The 19,223-nt window shown below is 40.3% G+C and overlaps 1 protein-coding gene across 4 annotated transcripts in view; it reads right to left on the bottom strand.

Moving 5' to 3' along the window:
• Window positions 1–15,601, bottom strand: part of cnbd2 (cyclic nucleotide binding domain containing 2) — a 37,457-nt gene extending 21,856 nt beyond the window's left edge. The window contains exons 1-5 of one of the 4 annotated variants that reach the window (XR_010000677.1): window positions 15,348–15,601; window positions 8,442–13,912; window positions 6,861–6,913; window positions 5,074–5,199; window positions 2,827–2,880 (exon numbers count right to left, since the gene is read on the bottom strand). Coding sequence is in view for 1 of the 4 variants with exons in the window: in XM_062962092.1 (XP_062818162.1) it covers window positions 2,827–2,880; window positions 5,074–5,199; window positions 6,861–6,913; window positions 8,442–8,766 (558 nt within the window). In the remaining 3 variants the exon portion in view is untranslated. Of the gene's footprint in view, window positions 1–2,826; window positions 2,881–5,073; window positions 5,200–6,860; window positions 6,914–8,441; window positions 15,325–15,347 lie in introns of those variants that run through there. The other 3 variants (XR_010000676.1, XR_010000678.1, XM_062962092.1) reach the window with 3 other exon arrangements.
• Window positions 15,602–19,223: the final 3,622 nt, after the last annotated feature.

Genomic DNA, 19,223 nt, shown 5'->3' with positions numbered 1-19,223 from the left:
CCCCCGGGTGATAAAATCTCATATGGTAATGTTGACCACTAACTCACCTGGACCCTTGGGGAGCCATAGGAAGGCTTCCCGATGGTCCTGCCACCATAACCCCATGTTATCAATGTTTGCTGTCACCTCCGCCACACCTTAGGTGTTCATGAACTGTGTACATGAGTAAAACCCCGGACATTCCAAATGGCCCTATTCAAAACAGCAATAATCCTAGATTATCTTAGAAGGTGCTAGCCTCAGGTAGTCACTTTGCATAAGATATCCCCAATGATTCATTTATCAAAATCCATTGTCTAGCTGACTCCCGCCTTCCCCAACCTGATTGGCCCTGACAGAGTCTAAGGTTGTTCCTCATTGGCCAAGGCGCAGGGCGGGAAACCAAGCTCCCGCCTAGTGCAACGCCCTTGACCTATCAGCAACCAGATGGGCGGAGGGATGGGGCGGGAAATTCAAGCAGACTTCAAACTTGAAAATGTATAAAATGGCTTTATTTTCACCAAAATGTTACATCTCGCATGTCGAATTATCGCGGCTTGATGTCCTTTTCAGCTGAATCGCTTTAATAAAATGCTTTGACGGTTTTTCCTTCAACTTGGCAGAGCCTTTTTCTTTCGGTCTCAGGTAAATTATATTCCGGGTTATTTTCTACTTTCCGGTCGGCTCACCAAGGTTCGTTCCCTCATCTGAGAGACGGATCGGATCTCCCTCACAGGGCTGATCCATACCAAATCGCGGTCGATAACACCGGCACAGACGCAGGGCCTGAGAATGTAATTTCTTCTGAGCCTCAATGCCAGGCACAGGAGTTGGAATCATCCTCTCTAAATAAGGAGTCTAGCGAAGACATGAGAAACTCTCATGGGAAAGCACCTGGTGATACTGACCTCAGCAGGGAGGCATGTTTGTACATTAGAGCAGATAGCCAGCTTAGTAGATCAACATGGCTTCATGGGAAGCAGGAATTTCAGGGCAGATGTAATGTTTTTATGTCTGTTTATTCGGAGCTAACAGACACTCTGATTTCAGTTCAGGCAACATGGCTTTCAAGTACAGCTAGGCCTGGGTTCTCTAGTTTCTGTTTCAAGTCTTGGTTTTGGGATTTAAACATTCTGGAAGTTCTTCATGTTCTTGTTTTGTTCAAGTTTTTGCTTTTGGATTTAAGCTGCCTACGTATTTTGGGACTATCTTTACACCGTCTTGGTTGTGGATGTGCCAGAGACAATTGATTGCTGACTTTTTGGATTCTACACCTTATTTCCTTATCCCTGCGTTTTACTATATATCTTTTGTGTGTTTTTGCAATAAACTGTACTCTGGATTTTTGTGTGATGCTATGGTCATAGGTGGTTCCAGGCCTGAGGTGCGACAATAAAACGATTAAACCAATATGGCCTCAGGTTTCAAATCAGCAGTAATATCTCTTTCCACAGAAGTGCTATCAAGAAAACATAATGTGGCATTTTAACTCAATAAATCTTATTCCATTTTGGACTTCTGTGAATGCATTTGACCAATTTCCCCAAACATGTGCTTTGTTGCATGAACATTCAACAAATAATGCCAATCAGTACAAGGGGAGTAATTTGAAGAGAGAAAGGATTCCTTTTTTCTTTTCTTTTTTTGAATTCTTCTTTCTTTTCAAAAAGTAAACCAGGAGTTTAAAAGCCATTTCTCCTAGAACATGAGGCTGTAGATTAAACTTATTTTGGCAACCTTCCTTGAACTGTTGCATTCCTGATGTTTTGGACAACATCTCCCCACATTTGCGACCTCTGGGAATGCTGGCTGACGCCAATAGGTACTGGAATCTAAAACAATCTAGGGGCATCAGGGAAGATTGTGATAAGATCCTGGGATAAGCCTTATGCCCCTCTGACATTTCCAGCTATGCCTATGTAAACCTATACGTGTGTAACAATACGATCCATCCATTCTTTTTTTCCTTCTCCTTCTCCTTCCCCTTTTCATGGTGTTGACTCTTTCAGGTGATATGTCTATTTGAACATAGGCCCATCAGATGCCTCACTGGAAGTCCAAAAATAAGGATATGAATTCAACATCTTTCTTCCTGTAGTGCTCCCCAGCAACTGATATACTGATACACTATGTCTGGTACTTGCACTATATTTCTGGCATTACATTGACAGCTCTTAGAAAAGATACATTTTCAGACAATAATTGTCAGAATCCTCCAGTCAGCAGGACTACTGTCCATGCTAGATGGCAAATTCTGTAGTCCAAACAAGTCACTCTCCCAAGTTCTGGCTAACTATAACCTTATGAGGCCACTTTGAACTATACTGGCAATATGTAACACAATTTTTGTTCCTGGGTTATAAATGTCATTTCCTAATTGGTTCTATCATAAAAACATGGGAAAACTTTATTAAATGGCAAAAACCTTGTTTTTGCAGGACATCTTGCAGCACATTTTGCTATAGTTTTTCAATTAATATTTTATTGAGTCTCAACCCATTCAACACAGTTTGTGGCAGCCACAAAAATGAAGTTTCTGGAGTTGAACAACTACTTTCAAAATAAGTACCGCACAATTAAACAGGAAATAACACTTTCAAACCAGGAACAGATTTTTTTTTCAAATTTTGTTACACAGTGTTATCAACAATAAAAGAGAGGGCTTTATGCTCAAAGGTAAGTCTTATAGGATGAACTAGATATGTCACTTTTGGCACCTCGTGTCACTCTGTCCAGAAAAAAAAAATCACTAACAAGTTTATGTGGGAGCAGCTAAATTGCATCCCTATGTCATACCTAGCCCAAACACAGTAGATATAAAAGAAACAGGAAACAGTATATCAGGACCTTTGAAACGATGAATTCATGCTGCTCAAATACAATGTGTGAGCCGGTCTTTTCCTAAAAATAAAACATGGAACTATTAATTTCATTTTACAAACCATGAAAAGCAGATGTCTTAAAAGTCATCTATAGGCGCATTTAAATGTTATTTCCTTAGAACGATTACATCATATACGTTGTCTTTGTGTTTTAAGAAATCTCATTACTCTTTAAAGACTCACAACTTGATTGTGAGACGTGTTTTTGGAAGCAAAATTCAACTGCATGTTAGCATGAAGTGAACTTGAACACAAAATATGTATGTGATTGACCAGTTTCTTCTCTGCAGAGTAGCCCAGACTTTATGTTTTGAGTCAATGGAGCGGCTTATCGTTCTGTTGCCATGCAATACCCATTTGGCTAAAATGCAGAAGAGGGCCTTCTTGGTTGTGGAATCCACCATACGGTGCATGGGCTGAGTTATTGTGGAGAGATCAATTTACATTGAAAGGGCAATGAAGAAGATGAGGAGAAAAACCAAATGGCAAACAAGTATTGAGAGTTTATGATAACAGCTGGTAAAGATTTGTAAATTAATCAAGATGGCCAAATTAATTAGGCTGATAGAGGAAAAATATGTATTTAACTTTAAGAGGGATTTCAGATTTACTAGTTAAAATGTTCTAACAATCATGGGAGGAGACCTTAATTATGGGATTTTTAAGCTAGTAATATGTTGTTAAATGCAGAAGTGTGACTATGCAATATTTATTTAAAGAAGTAGACTAAAAAACCAACAGACAGAAAGAAGTCTGTAAATTAGGCTTCATATTTATTAGTCAAGTTTTAGTGTGTATGTCTGTGTATTTGTTTATTTTCTTTTCTGTGCTTACATGTTATTTGCATTGCCATTTGTACTTGTTTTTTGTTGTTGTACTGTAGTAGTATTAGTAAAAAGATCAATAGATTTTTTAAAGTTTAACTTTACAATTTGTTTGCTCATTTTATTATAGTTGCATCCTGATTTTTCTTTTCTTTCAATAAAAATCACAATTTTAAAAAATACACACATGTGAAGAGTATTTCATATCAGATGAAGGGTAATAAATTTCTGGGTCAATTTAGGCCCCTTCCACACAGCTGTATAAAATCCCACATTATCTGCTTTGAACTGGATTGTATAGCAGTGTGGCCTCAGATAACCCAGTTCAAAGCAGATATTCTGTATTATTTGCCTTGATAATCTGGGCTATATGGCTGTGTGGAAGGGCCCTTTGTCTCATGGGCTTAGCCAATCTTCATTATTCTACTTTATTTTTTTTCCTGAAAAGCAGCAATAAATAAGGTCAACAAGGATAGTAGCTGCATCTCATGAGACTTGTCAGCTAAAACATGTAAGGCCATATCATCTACCATTGTAATAGGTAGAGTAAGTTGGCCACAATAGGCAACAGATTTCTGGTATTATGTAAGTGCTGTATTTTTACTCTCAGGGCCGTGCCACACAGCTATATAACCCAGAATATCATGGCAGAAAATCCTACAATATCTGCTTTGTACTGGGTTGATTCCACATTGTCATATATTCCAGTTCAAAGCAGAAAATGTGGGATTTTATTCAGCTGTGTGAAAGAGGCCTCGATTAGAATGAACCTGTGGGATTTTCTGCCCCTGCTCCCAAAATTTTTTACTATACATAATTGTGTATAATTCTATTCCAATTATAAGTCGAGGGCAGTTTGGGGGCCAAAATTATGGATTTTGATAAGGCCCATGGGTATACTGAGGGTCATATTGAAAGGGAAACAATTTTCCCACCCAGACATTTTTCCACCTCAAAAAAGTCCAAAAGCAGCACTATGGCATAGAACAGTGGTTCTCAACCTGCGGGTCTCCAGATGTTTTGGCATTCAACTCCCAGAAATTGTAACAGCTGGTAAAGTGTCTGGGACTTCTGGGAGTTGCAGGCCAAAACACCTGGGGACCCACAGATTGAGAACCACTGGCGCAGAGGAAGCTGGTGCTTTTTCTAGTTTTTCCCAGGATGGGCTCAGCTTGTACCTTTTACTACTCTACGTTTTGATAAGAATTAAGATACAGTACTTACACTGATCCATGAATATGTTGGCCCAGGTTTTTGGGATCGAATTTCGACTAAAAGTTCTAACTTAAACATATATATATACAATAGCCAGCCTTAGAAACTTATGGGCAAAGCCTAAAAGGAAACAATATTTTTTCAAAAGGTAGTGTTTCAGCTAAAGGTCTTACTTCCTCTATCTCCCCACGGAAGTCTTTCTCGATCAGTTGATATCCTTGGAATCCCTTCAGTCCACGCCGGAAACACCGGCAGACTCTGATCATCCGGATAAGGTTGATAATGAACTTGTAGAAATTCTTGGAGTGGGCAGAAAAAAAAGAAGAGAGAAGATGTACAGTACTTCTATTTCAAAAATATGTGGCTAAAATGGTGACTGGGTAAGACACATAAGGCTGGCTCCATTAATGTAGTTAAATTTGAACACAATCTCTCTCAGGGCCCTTCCACACAACCAGGTAGATAATCCAGAATAATTGCTTTGAACTGGGTTATCTGAGTTCACACTGCGATATAACCCAGTTCAAAGCAGATGTGGGATTTTATTCAGCTGTGTGGAAGGGGTCTCATACACAAGGGGTCTCCACCAGGTTTAAAGGACCAAAGTCTTCTTCATCCAGGTACTGTATTTTGGACTTCCTTTCCCATGACTGTTACCACTGGCCATGTTAGCTGATGGGCAGTTGCAGTTCAAAATATTTGGGGGACACCAGTTGGGGAATGGTGCTCTTGCCAGTTTCTGATGCTCCCATCAAACCAAGAGACATTATTTTCACTCACTTCTTCCTTCATCCAGATTTTACTAAAATTCTTCTTCACTTTGGAAACACATAAACTGACTGATGTAAAAAATATCCTCTTTAAAACATCTCTTTCTTCCTTGATGATACTACTTATCAGTTGCTAAACCGGATTATGATTTCTAGTTGTTCCTAAACTGTGAAACCAAATTTTCCAGTGGAACATGATTAGTACAGTTAGCCCGCCACATTCACTGGGGTTAGAGATCCCCATAAAAACTTCTCTAGTAGTTTTGAGGTCTTCCAGCATGACTCTGATCAACTTCCACATAAAACTGAAAACAGAATCATATTGGAGGATCTAGTAACTCCTAGAAAAGTATTTTTAGGTAAAAATCTCTAGATTCTCTCTAAAAAAATCTTTGAGACCCCTTTCACACTGCCCCTATATCCCAGGATCTGATCTCAGATTATTTTCTTATCCCAGATTATCTGGCAGTGGTCACTCACATACAGTGTCTCCTCCCTACTTTGCGGTTCCCTTTTCGCTCCCTCACTGCTTCGTGTGTTTTTTTCTGAGAGGTGCGCATGCACAAAAGGTGCCAGTTTCCCTTTTGTGCATGCGCCTTTCCTCTCATCGGCGTCTAGCCGGGCCACTCTGGATGCCGCAAAAGGGAAACTGGCAGGAGGCGGAGAGGAAGAAGCGCAGGAAGAAGGTTTGCAAAGGGAAGAAAGGCTACCTAACTACTAATATAATGTGTAAATATTGAAATAAATATAGTGCCCCTACTTCATGGAATTTCACAATAAGTGAGTGGTCCTGGAACATAACCCCCGCGATAAATGAGGGAACACTGTAATCCAGTTTAAATCAGATAATCTGGGATCCAATCCTGAGATTTAGGGCAGTGCTGAAGGGGCCTAAGTTCTGCAGCATGACTGTAGGAAAATGACAATGGAGTGACACTGGGGAGCTTTGAGATTCCTAAAGAGAACATTTTTTACTCAAATCTGTGAATTATCAAGTCCCTGAAAACCAAAACCAAAAATATGGAGGGATGACTGTGTTCTTCTTCTTTTTCTCACACATACCCACACACTTCTGTAGTCTTATCTTTTATTGATAACTTCATCTTCATTCATTTTTTCTCTCCGAATATTATCCAGATTATCTGGAGGTGAAGGGGGCATTCAGGTGCCTAAACACAGAAGATGCATACCTTAGATTTCACTTTTCCACAAGTGGCATGATCTTCTTTACTTCCCCTTTTACCTTCAAAACAGAATTAAACATTAGGGTTTTTAAAAAATCTGCATTAGTAGTCACAAATACTTTCTATCTCTTTTTTCCTATTTCAAACACTTTCTAAAACTTCTAAAAAGTAAGTAAGTAAGTAAGTAACTTTATTTTTCTATCCCACCACCATCTCCCAGCTGGGACTTGGGGCAGCTAACACGGGACAAAGGCCCAAAAACAATAACCAAATTACAACAATTAAAACATTACAAAGAGTAAAAACACAATAAAACGACATTATGCAGAACAATAAATCAATCCATAAAAACTCATTTAAAACATAAAATGAGTAACAATATAATAAAATAAGATGCAGAAGGTGCAACTACTTTGGCTACATATAGGTACACATTCAGAGAATTTCCATTATTATTAGTTAGCCTGTAATTCAAATTAAACTTGCTAACAACAACAACAGCAGCAGCAGCAGCAGCAGCAGCAACAACAATAACAACAACTTTATTTTTATATCCCGCCACCATTTATCCGAAGGGACTCAGGGCTGCTTACAAGCAGGACCAAGCTCAGAACACACAACAAAATATGTCAACTAAAACACAGTTTAAAATATAATAGCATACAATTAAAAATGCAGCAGGGTATAAAAACATCATTAAAAGTGTATCTCTTTCTAAATATCAGACACTGGTGACAAGCAACAGAAGATGGCCACCAGTCTCAGACTACATTAGGCAGACAAGTGACTATTATTGGAAACAGACTAGACAAGGTAGGCCATGGTCTGCTGTAACAAGACAGTTTTCTGTGTGTGTCAGGAGCAACTTGAGAAACTGCAAGTCACTTCTGGTGTGAGAGAATTGGCCATCTGCAAGGACGTTGCCCAGGGACGCCCAGATGTTTTATCATCCTTGTGGGAAGCTTGTCTCATGTCCCAACATGGGGAGCTCGAGCGGATAGAGAGAGCTTATCCTGCTCTCCCCAGATTCAAACCGCCAACCTATCCATCAACAGTCCTGCCAACACAAGGCTTTAACCCATTACGCCACTGGGGGCTCCAATAGGACAGTGAAAAGACAGAGACTCAACCCCAAATGATTTGGCCAATTCTCATGCTCAGAATTGTTTGGGGTGGCCAGATTACTGTGGGAATTACATTATGTGACAAAATTTGGGGGGGAAATGTTCCTGGTTTGAAAGCGTTATTTCCTGTATACTTGTGTGCTCCTTACTTTGAAAATAGTTGTTATCCTCCAGAAACTTTGTTTTTTGTGGCTGTCACAAACTATGCTGAATTGGATGAGACTCTATGAGATATTCATTGAAAAGCAAAATGCTGCTGCAGGAAATAATGCATTTGAAGATGTTGTGGGGACTGGAATAGCTACAGAAAGGAATGTTGCTTGGGGTGTGGTGAAAGGTGAAAAGAGTAAGAAATGTCACTATGACAGACAAGTTTTTTAAAAAAAACTAGACAAGATCCTTCTTAAAACACACACACACACTAAGATAAGAACAGGTGGATTCTGCTCTACTTAACACTCACTAAGCCAAGGGCGCACAAGCTTTGTAGTAGGCATTTGTTTTCTCCAGGGCTGGGTAGACATGATGAGCAGCTTGCTGGAGTCAGCACCCTGGAGGCATGAGATTACTCCACCTGTGGCATTCTTCTTTTTACAGGATGAGAGCCAACGGTCACAGAACCAATCCAGTGGACTCTTAGGGTGGTCCGCATTCCATTCTTCTTCTAAAGAGAACCCCAAGGACAGCCTCGGGGACTGGAACTCAACTCCAAGGCCTTCTAGCATTCCACCACCAACAAGGGTTCCTGCAACGACCCAGGAGCCTGAAAACAGAGCTTTGAAATTCATTAGAGTTATCCTTTCGAGTCCAAAGGGCAACTTCTCTTAGAGCTGCGGTTTCAAAGTACAGTAGAGTCTCACTTAACATAAACGGCAGAATGTTGTATAAGCAAAAATGTTGGATAATAAGGAGGGATTAAGGAAAAGTCTATTAAACTTCAAATTACATAATACTTGTACAAATTAAGCACCAAAACATCATGTTTTACAAGTCCACAATTGGTTTGGGAGTGTGGCCGCACTTGTGTTGTTGTTGTTGGGCGTGTTACCCGCTGCGTGTTGCTGCCTAGAGAAAAAGCTGTGGATCCTGGCAGAAGGCAGACTGTGTTAGATAATACAGAACATTGGATAATACAGAACGTTGGATAAGCGAGACTCTACTGTAATAACAGTTTCAATATGCTCGAAAGCAACTAAAATAAATACTTCTGGTTATTTGAAAAATAAAACCTAAACATTACAAACGATTACATGAAAGACATATTGACAAGCTGGAAGGTGTTCAGAAGAGGGCAACTAAAATGTTTAAAGGTCTGGAGACCATGAATCATTATGAGGAGTGTCTTAAAGCGCTGGGTATGTTTAACCTGCAGAAGAGAAGGTTGAGAGAAGACATGATCGCCATGTTTAAATATGTGAAAGGATGTCATAAGGAAGAGGGAGCAGGCTTGGGTTTTTTTTGGGGGGGGGGGTTGCCCTTGAAACAAAGACTCAGAGGAATGGGTTCAAATTGCAGGAAAGATTCCACTGGAACACTAGAAAGAACTGCCTGTCTGTAAGAGCTGGTCATTAGTAGAACTCTATGCCTCAGTGTGGTGGGAATTCCTTCCTTGGAAGCTTTTAAACAGAGACTACGTGGCCATCTGTCAGGGGTGCTTTGATTGTGCTTTTCCTGCATGGCAGGGGACTGGACTAGATGGCCTATGTGGTCTTTTCCAACTCTATTATTCTATGGTTCTAAGAGAAACATGGGACATTACTTCTCCATTTCATGAGGTCACAGCTTCACAGTAACTATAAGTCACTGTATCAAGTAATTGTGAACTGTAAAAACAATTGTTTTGATCCACACTTGTCCATGGAAATGAGGGTCAGATGCCCCTACCTCAGTGAATGTGGATGTTCACTGCATACCATATTTTCTAATAAAGAAACCTGGTGTATTTTTGTGATGTATTTTGTGCTTTTGTGTTGTCCTGATAAAGGCAGCACCAAAAATTGGATTTTGGTTTACTAGTTTTGCTTTGCTTTATCGCAAGTGAAGCTCCCGTTGGAATATTTTGACCAGAATTGACACACATTCATCTCAGTTTTTTAAAACTCTCATAATGTATATTTTAAAATAAAACACTATACAATGTATTTAGCACACAACATATCACCAAATTTGTACAAACTGTAACATTCTCCTATCCACATTATAAGACGTTAATATTTACAGAAAAAAGGGGGTGGAATGCATATCTTTTGAGATTATTGGTATTGGTATTTCAGCTGCAATGTTAAAGCATGCATGTATTAGTAAAGGTAAAGGTTTCCTCTGACGTAAAGTCCAGTCGTGACCGACTCTGGGGGTTGGTGCTCATCTCCATTTCTAAGCCGAAGAGCCGGCGTTGTCCATAGACATCTCCAAGGTCATGTGGCCGGCATGACTGCATGGAGCGCCGTTACCATGCTGCACAATTTGTTAGCTGCACTTTAGTCCTGTTAACTCCTATGGTAACTAAGTCATGACACAATATGGAATATGGCTGTAGACATGTAGATTGCTTTTTAAGTCCCTTCTACAGTGCCATATAATCCAGATTATCAAAGCAGATAATCCCCATTATCTGCTTTGAACTGGAATATATGAGTCTACACTGCCATATATTCCAATTCAAAGCAGATAATCTGGATTTTCTATGGCAGTGTAGATGGGGCCTTAGAAAAGCAGTTTAAGACTGTGGACGATTTATCTCTCATTCTCCTTCCCAAAACTCCGCCGTCCCTAAATGGCATGGAAAAACAGTTACACAAATATCTTTACAATACAGCTTCAGTGAGAGCTATAGGATAGAACAGTGTGCAAAAGCTGTGGTAGTGGTCCTGTTCATCATTAACTGGAATAAATAGAGCCTCTTTTGAGTTTCAGCAGACCAGGATTTAGGAATTTTTTATCACTGTTTTCTTATGGCACTTTAAATCAGATGAGACATGAAGATTTCCTTTAAAATTCTGTTTTAAATTGAACTCTGCAATATGTGAACCAGGAATAATTCTGGCATCATCATTCACACTTGTAGGATAAATAGCAGTCTTGCATTCATGATGTGGCATTTAAACATTGTATGTGCTGCCTGCACATCTCTGGATGTCTCTCTCTCTAGGTCAGTACTTTATTTTCTTGATTAATGTTTCCTATGAAGACAGTGGCTTCTGGATTTTCTTTAAGAGAAAAAGAGAGAAAGAAACAGAAGCATTAGAGCAATATTTTGAAAAGGCTTTGCTCTTGTGCATAGCATCACTTTAAGCACCAACTGATGGACACAACGTGAGCTACTTGCTTGTTGTTGTTGCTGTTGTGTTTTGTGCCTTTAAGTTGTTTCCAATTTATGGTGATCCTCAGACAAACCTATCACAGAGTGTTCTGGCACTGAGAGTATATGACTTGCTCAAGATTACCCAGTGGGCTTCCATGGCCTCTTTGCATGTACAGTACAGTCTCGCTTATGCAACATAAACGGGGTAAGTGAAAATGTTGGATAATGAGGGATTAAGGAAAAGCCTATTAAATGTCAAATTATGTTATGATTTTACAAATTAAGCACCAAAACATCATGTTTTACAACAAATCAACAGAAAAAGCAGTTCAGTGTGTGGTAACGTTATGTAGCAAATACTGTATTTACGAATTTAGCACAGAAACATCGCAATGAACTGAAAACATTGACTACAAAACCATTGACTACTAAAAGGCAAACAGAATTGGATAATCCAGAATGCTGTATAAGCAAGACTCTACTGTAGTTCAACATGCAAAGCACTGCAAAACTCTGGCCTCAAGTTACATAATAAAGGATGTGAAGTCATTATTGCAGTATCACGTATATTAAAAGATAATAAACTAGTAAGGGGTGCTCTCACCATTCCAATCTTAAAAAAAAACTCTGAAAACTAAAGAAATTCTGACAGTATGTGATTTTGCTTCTATTTTGTGGGTCTGCATTAAAAGTATGGAGACTAATCCCTTCTGAGAATAGTTAAGGATATTAGAATTATAAAATCATAGAGGTAGAAGAAACCTCGTGGGCCACCCAGTCCAATCCCCTGCCAAGAAGCAGGAAAATGGCATTCAAAGCACCCCCGACAAATGGCCATCCAGCCTCTGTTTAAAAGCCTCCACCACACTTCAGGGCAGAGAGTTCCACTGCTGAACAGCTCAAATTGTCACTAAGGTTCAATCTGAATCACCCTTTATACTACACTTTGTCACAATCCATAATATTCATAACAAACACTGGGGAGGAAGCCAAGCTCACATGTAGAAAGCTGCTCCATCTATAGATGCAGTTAAGATATTCCACTTGTGTGAACCCACAGATATAATCTTTACTACTAATTTTGCATATTTCAGAGCACAGACCTCATAATGCAAATGGGTTCTGGAGAATAAGCTCTATTCTTTCTGTGCCAATCTGAATGTATTGGTTTCTTGAACAAAAGGATAGTAATACATACACATATAGAGAGAGAATGGGGCAGAGATTACTATTTATCTGTATCCTAAATATACTCTTACGTATATTTAATTCAAAGAAACACTGTCATGTATTCATCTGTCTGGATATTGCAGGGCAATGGCAATTCTCGAATGAAATGGGATAATCCGTTTCTTTTGTATCTTTTGATCCCACGGTAACTGTTTTAGTAAATATGGTCCTGGTTGGATGTTTACCTCTTTTGGAACACTTCCCAAATCCCACAATCTTTTTCTTGTAAAGAAAATAGCAGTATATGCCACCATTCTGAAATTCAAAATTTGACTTTCCGTATTGTTGTCACTTGTTTGCTCTGAATGCATTCATAGACATGTGACCCATTTCCATGTCCGTTATGGATCATGCCTTATTTAGATTGTAAGCCCGAGGTCAGGGAACTGTCAAATTAATGATTTGTAAGCAATTCCCTGGGAGCCTGCCTGGTTGAAAGGATGGATATAAATATTCCAAAATAAATAGCTGCAGATTACCTAAATATATGCTGTCATGAGAAGTCCTGATTTACCCTGAACTTTCATTATTACATGCTATCAGCTACCAGTTAGCCATCACATTCCATACCTTTGTGAAACAGATAAGAAGTTAACCCTGTGTGTGTGTATGTATGTATGTGTGTGTGTGTGTGTGTGTGTGTGTGTGTATATATATATATATATATATATATATGAACCGCCAAGAAAGAGTTCTACTTACTCAGTCTCAAATAGTTTTCTCCTATCTGAGCATCTCCTAAAATACTCTATTCACCTTTGACAACTTCAACAACCTGTGTACTTCCGAGTGGCACAAGATGATCAACTGTGACTGTTCTGTCATGCGCTGGGCCTGTAACTATTGTCTTTGTATAGGACGTATACTTTATGCCCAGCGGGAAGCCAGGGCGACTCGAAAGAGAGGTTCTTGAGGATTTCCCTGAAAAGGGTGGCCTTTTGAGTCTTTAATGAAATAACAAAGCCTTTATTGATGAACAAATAATAAATCTTCAAGGAGTCAAATAACACTTCAAGGTTTCCTTAATAAACTGTTGGCTTTTCAGTCTTGTCCTCGGGGGGACGGGCAATTGGCTTGGGATAACTCTGTAAGAAGAAAATCCCCTTATAACCTCTCCCAGGCTGTCTATCAAATGGGCCTAGCTGATGTGGGACCTACTATTCACCTTTGACAACTTCAGCAACCTGCGTACTGCCGAGTGGCACAAGATGATCAACTGTAACTCTCCCTTGGTCTAGTTCAGTATGCTCTCCAAGCACTGACATAGTGGCGCAGATCTGTGTTAGTCTGAGATTTGCTTGAAAGTCATGCTGATTGAGTGCAGGCTGGCTTCGTGTTTGCTTCTCTGTGAAATCTAGAAGAGTGACTGAGCCACAAGGAGGAGGAGGAGGAGGCAGCGGGAGCTTTAACAGAGGAGTAAGGTGGTTCACTGTTAGAAGGGCTGCTGCTCCAGGAGTAGAAAGAAGTGGTAGCTGTAACTGCAATCCAACAAAAAGAAAGCCCCAGAGTACAACAGTGTGGCTTTTTAAAATAAAAAAATCCAATTCCCACACAATATTGCTAATCCCAAAGAGAATAACAATACACAAAGGTTATTCTATGCACCATCCATAATAATATTTGAGCTGAGCAGTTTCTGAATACTCATGGATGCATACCAGTAGATTGAAATTATATCACTGTTCCCTAAATCAAGCTATCCCTTTCCTATGCCCCACCACTTAAACCCTCTAACCACACTGATGTGAAGCAACAGAGATGCTCAGATCATTACAATTCTGAAATCTAGGTCTCTCTTTGTAAAGGAAGTTGTTGGAAGAGAGCAAGGTCATGCAATGAGTGCTTAAGGTTTCCTTTTGGAGAGCTCACTTTTCATAGCCTCCTTAGGCGAGAGAATGTGGGATACAAATACTAGAAATAAACAAATAACAGCCTTAATGAGAAAATCCTAACTGCCCATGTCTCAAACAGATCAATAATGTAAGGTTCTGGAAAATAGTTTTGAAGCTTATTCAGTCCTTCCTGCTGCTATTATTATTAACTTTATTTACACCCCATCTTTTTCCTCGTGGGGACTAAAGGTGGCTAACAATCTCACATTAGACAAGCTTTAAAAGTGCAATACAAAAGTTTAAAAAACCAATTAAATAGTAAAAACAGAACTAAAATACAATAGGTAAAGATATTTGCCTAACATTAAGTCCAGTCGCGTCCGGCTCTGGGGGGTTGGTGCTCATCTCCATTTCTACGTGGAAGAGAAATTGCCTACATTGCCTGTAGATGCCTCCAAGGTCATGTGGCCGGCATGACTGCATTACCTTCCTGCCGGAGCAGTACCTATTGATCTACTCACATTTGTATGTTTTCGAACTGCCCTTTAAAACTCATAGCCCCCCCCCCTTGCATCCCACCCAATCTTCCCAAAGCGAAGTAGTGTGTATGGCAGTGTGGACTCCGATAACCCAGTTCAAAGCAGGTATTGTAGGATTTTCTGCCTTGATATTCTGGGTTATATGGCTGTGTGGATGGGCCTAGTGTGTGCCTACTATTTTATAGTCCAGTGGTTTTCAACCAGTGGGTCCCCAGATGTTTTGGCCTTCAACTCCCAGAAATCCTAACAGCTGGCAAACTGGCTGGGATTTCTGGGAGTTGTAGGCCAAAACACCTGGGGACCCACAGGTTGAGAACCACTGGTGTAGTCTGTGACAGTGTGTATGTTATAATGTTATTGATAACCTTTCAAAGTTGCTTATAGTAAAAAATCATTTAAAACTTGAGGAAAACGAAAGTCAATACGCCATCCCTTCATATGGCTTACTCAAGTTCATATAAACCCACCTTCCCAGTCCCACTCCAGAACTCCCCTCTGAGAAAGGAGCAGGGCAGTGCGCATGCGTGGCTCGCGTGACGGCGCGAGGGCATTCTAAGGCGCCCGCCCGCCCGCATCTTCGCCAACGGGAAGGGAGGGGTGGGAGGAGGCAATTCAGAACGAGGCTCCTCAACCTCGTTCTTGAATCTGGCAGGCGCCACCCCGGAGACCGCCGCGTTGCTTTCCGCGCAGGCGTGTAGGGGCGGGGAGCGCAAACTGGCACGCGCCGGATGTGAGAGGTATTTTTGCATACAGAAGAAAAGAGGCCAAGACAAGGGGGCATGCCTCGTCTCCCCCACTATTCCGGTTCCCGTTCTACTCCTCCATGAAAGGGGAAACAAGGCCCCCTTCCACACAGCTGAATACAGTCCCACATTGTCTGCTTTGAACTGGGGTATATGGCAGTGTGGACTCAGATGTCCCAGTTCCAAGCAGATATTGTGGGATTTTCTGCCTTGATATTCTGGGTTATACAGCTGTGTGGAAGGGCCCAAAGAAAGCAAGCACTCACTTTGGGTCTACACCTACACTGTAGAATTCATGCAACTTGGCACCACTTTTCACTAAGGTCCCTTCCACGCAGCTGTGTAAAATCCAAATTGAACTGGATTATATGGCAGATGGCTCAGTTCAAAACAGGTATTGTGGATTATCTGCCTTGATATTCTGGATTATATGGCTGTGTGGAAAAAGCCCTGGCCTGCCTCAGTGCTTTGAAATGGATTGTGTTATTAATTATACTTAGGCTGGATCCACACTGCCCTCTATTTTAGGATCTGATCCCGAATTATCTGCTTTGAACTGGATTATATGAGTCTACACTGCCAGATAATCTGAGATAAGAAAATATTCTGGGATCAGATCCTGGGATATAGGGCAGTGTAGATCTACTCTCATAGACCCCTTTTACACTGCCATATCATCCGGATTATCAAAACCGATAATTCACATCTGCTTTGAACTGGATTATATGAATCTACTCTGCCAGATAATCTGCGATTAGATCCTGGGATCTAGGGGCTGTGTAGATCCAGCCTCATAGGCCCCTTCTACGCTGCCATATCATCCGGATTGTACTAAAGCAGATAATCCACATTATCTGCTTTGAACTGAATTATACGAGTCTACACTGCTAGATAATCTGGAATAAAAAGATAATGTGGGATCCAATCATGGGGTATAAGGCAGTGTAGATCCAGCCTTATAGACCCTTATACACTGTCATATCATGTGAATTATATCAAAGCAGATAATCCACATTATCTGCTTTGAACTGGGTTATACGAATGTCAAATAATTTGGGATGAAATAATCTAGGATCAGATTGTGGGATGTAGGGGCAGTGTAGATCCAGCTTCATAGGCCCCTTCTACACTGCCACATGATCTGGATTACAGTGTTCCCTCACTTATCACAGGGGTTACATTCCAGGACCACTCGCAATAAGTGAAAATTCGCAAAGTAGAGACGCTATATATTTATACATTATTTTAGTAGTTATACACTATTTTAAGTCTTTACCAACCAATCGTGTGTCGATAAACTGCCTTCTTTTCCTCTCATTGCCGCTTGGGCTCCTTTTCTCTCCCTTTGGCTTCTCCTTCCTCCCTTCCTTAGGCTGTACATTGTAATTTTTTATGATTTATAATTGTCTTTTAGAGTTTATTGAAAAACTGCAAAACAGCGAATCCACAAAAAGCGAACTGCGAAGTAGTGAGGGAGCACTGTATACCAAAGCAGATAATCCACATTAACTGCCTTGATTATGTGGATTATTTATTTATTTAATTTATATACCGCTCTTCTCCCCCAGGGGGACTCTACATTGCCATATAATCTGGGATAAAACGATAATCTGGGATGTCCACACTGCCATATAATCCGGATTGTATCAAAGCAGATAATCCACATCAGGGGTCCCCAAACTAAGGCCCGCGGGCCGAATGCGGCCCTCCAAGGGCATTTATCTGGCCCCCGCCCTCAGTTTTAGACTTAGGCTCGCCCTAAGTCTGAAATGACGTGAAGGCACACAACAACAATCCTAAGTAACTTGACTATCTCATGAGCAAGAAGCAGGCCTACACTTCCCATTGAAATCCTGGTAGGTTTATGTTGGTTAAAATTGTTCGTATTTTTAAATATTGCATGTGTTCTTTCACTACAAGTAAGACATGCGCAGTGTGCATAGGAATTTGTATTTTTTTCAAACTGTAGTCCGGTCCCCCAACACTCTGCGGGACCATGGACCGGCCCTCTGCTTAAAAAGTTTGAGGACCCTTGATCCACATTATCAGCTTTTAATTAGATTCTACGAGGTTACACTGCCATGCAATCCAGTTCAAAGCAGATCATCTGGATTTTGTATGGCAGTGTAGACTGTTGAGGGGCCGAATTATCATTAAAAAAAACCCGAACAAATTCCTATGCACACTGCATATGTTTTATTTGTAGTGCAAACAACAACAACAACAACGAAAGAAAAATACAATATTTAAAAATAAAAACAATTTTAACCAACTCCGGGCTGTGGCACAGGCTGGTGAGCAGTCAGCTGCAGGCAGCTGCAACAAATCACTCTGACCAAGAGGTCATGAGTTCGAGGCCAGCTCGGAGCTGCGTTTGTCTCTGTCTTTGTTCTACGTTAAGGCATTGAATGTTTGCCTTATATGTGTAATGTGATCCGCCCTTCGGGGTGAGAAGGGCAGAATATAAATACTGTAAATAAATAAATAAATAAATAAATGAACTCAAACCGATCAGGATTTCAATGGAAAGTGTGGACCTGCTTCTGGCCAACAAGATAGTCAAGTTAATTAGGATTATTGTTGTTGTGTGCCTTCAAGTCATTTCAGATTTTGGGTGAGCCTAAGTCAAAAATTTATTTATTTATTTATTATTTACTACATTTATATCCTGTCCTCCTCACCCTGAAGGGGATTCAGAGCGGCTTACAGTGTATATGTATATACAATATATTATATTATTAGCACAGAACAATATTAGCATTATATATTACTATATTGAATTATACCACTATACTGTAATATTATTACTAACATTACATGTAATATATAATATATAATTAATATTATTATACGATATTATTATTAGTATTACATTGTATTACATCATAATATTACTATCAATATATGTATTATATTATTAAAACTGATATAAAAATATTATATTATAAAACTGAGGGCAGGGGCCAGGTAAATGACCTTGGAGGGCCACATCCGGCCCCCGGGCCTTAGTTTGGGGACCCTTGGTTTAAAGCAGGGGTCCCCAAACTAAGGCCCGGGGGCCGGATGTGGCCCATCGAAGCCATTTATCCGGCCCCCATGGCACAAAGGCAGAAGGGGGTTGGGCTAAATGACCAAGGGGTCTCTTCTTCTCTTACAACCCTTATTATTATTATTTTATTGTATGACACAGGAAACAAGATTGATATGCTGGATTTCGTATCACAAAATCACAAGTCGAACACTTCCCAAGTGTCTAGGACTGTGTGATGTATTGTCGGATGATGCGTGCAGATCCCAGTAGGGTGGGCTTTTGCAGTTATTATTATTATTACTATTATTATTATTGACACAACGACGTTGTATGACACAGCAAACAAGATAGATATGCTGGATTTCGTTTCACAAAATCACAAGTCGAACACTTCCCAAGTGTCTAGGACTGTGTGATGTATTTTCGGATGATGCGTGCAGATCCCAGTAAGGTGGCCTTTTGCAGTGGCAGATCGTAATTTTCTCAATGTCTATTGTTTCCAAATGCAGGCTGAGATCTTTTCGCACAGCACCCAGTGTGCCCATCACCACTGGGACCACCTGCACTGG

This window comes from Anolis carolinensis, chromosome 1 (assembly GCF_035594765.1).
Source record: "Anolis carolinensis isolate JA03-04 chromosome 1, rAnoCar3.1.pri, whole genome shotgun sequence".
Classification (NCBI taxonomy): Eukaryota; Metazoa; Chordata; class Lepidosauria; order Squamata; family Dactyloidae; genus Anolis; species Anolis carolinensis.
This window is presented reverse-complemented; position numbering and strand designations above follow the sequence as displayed.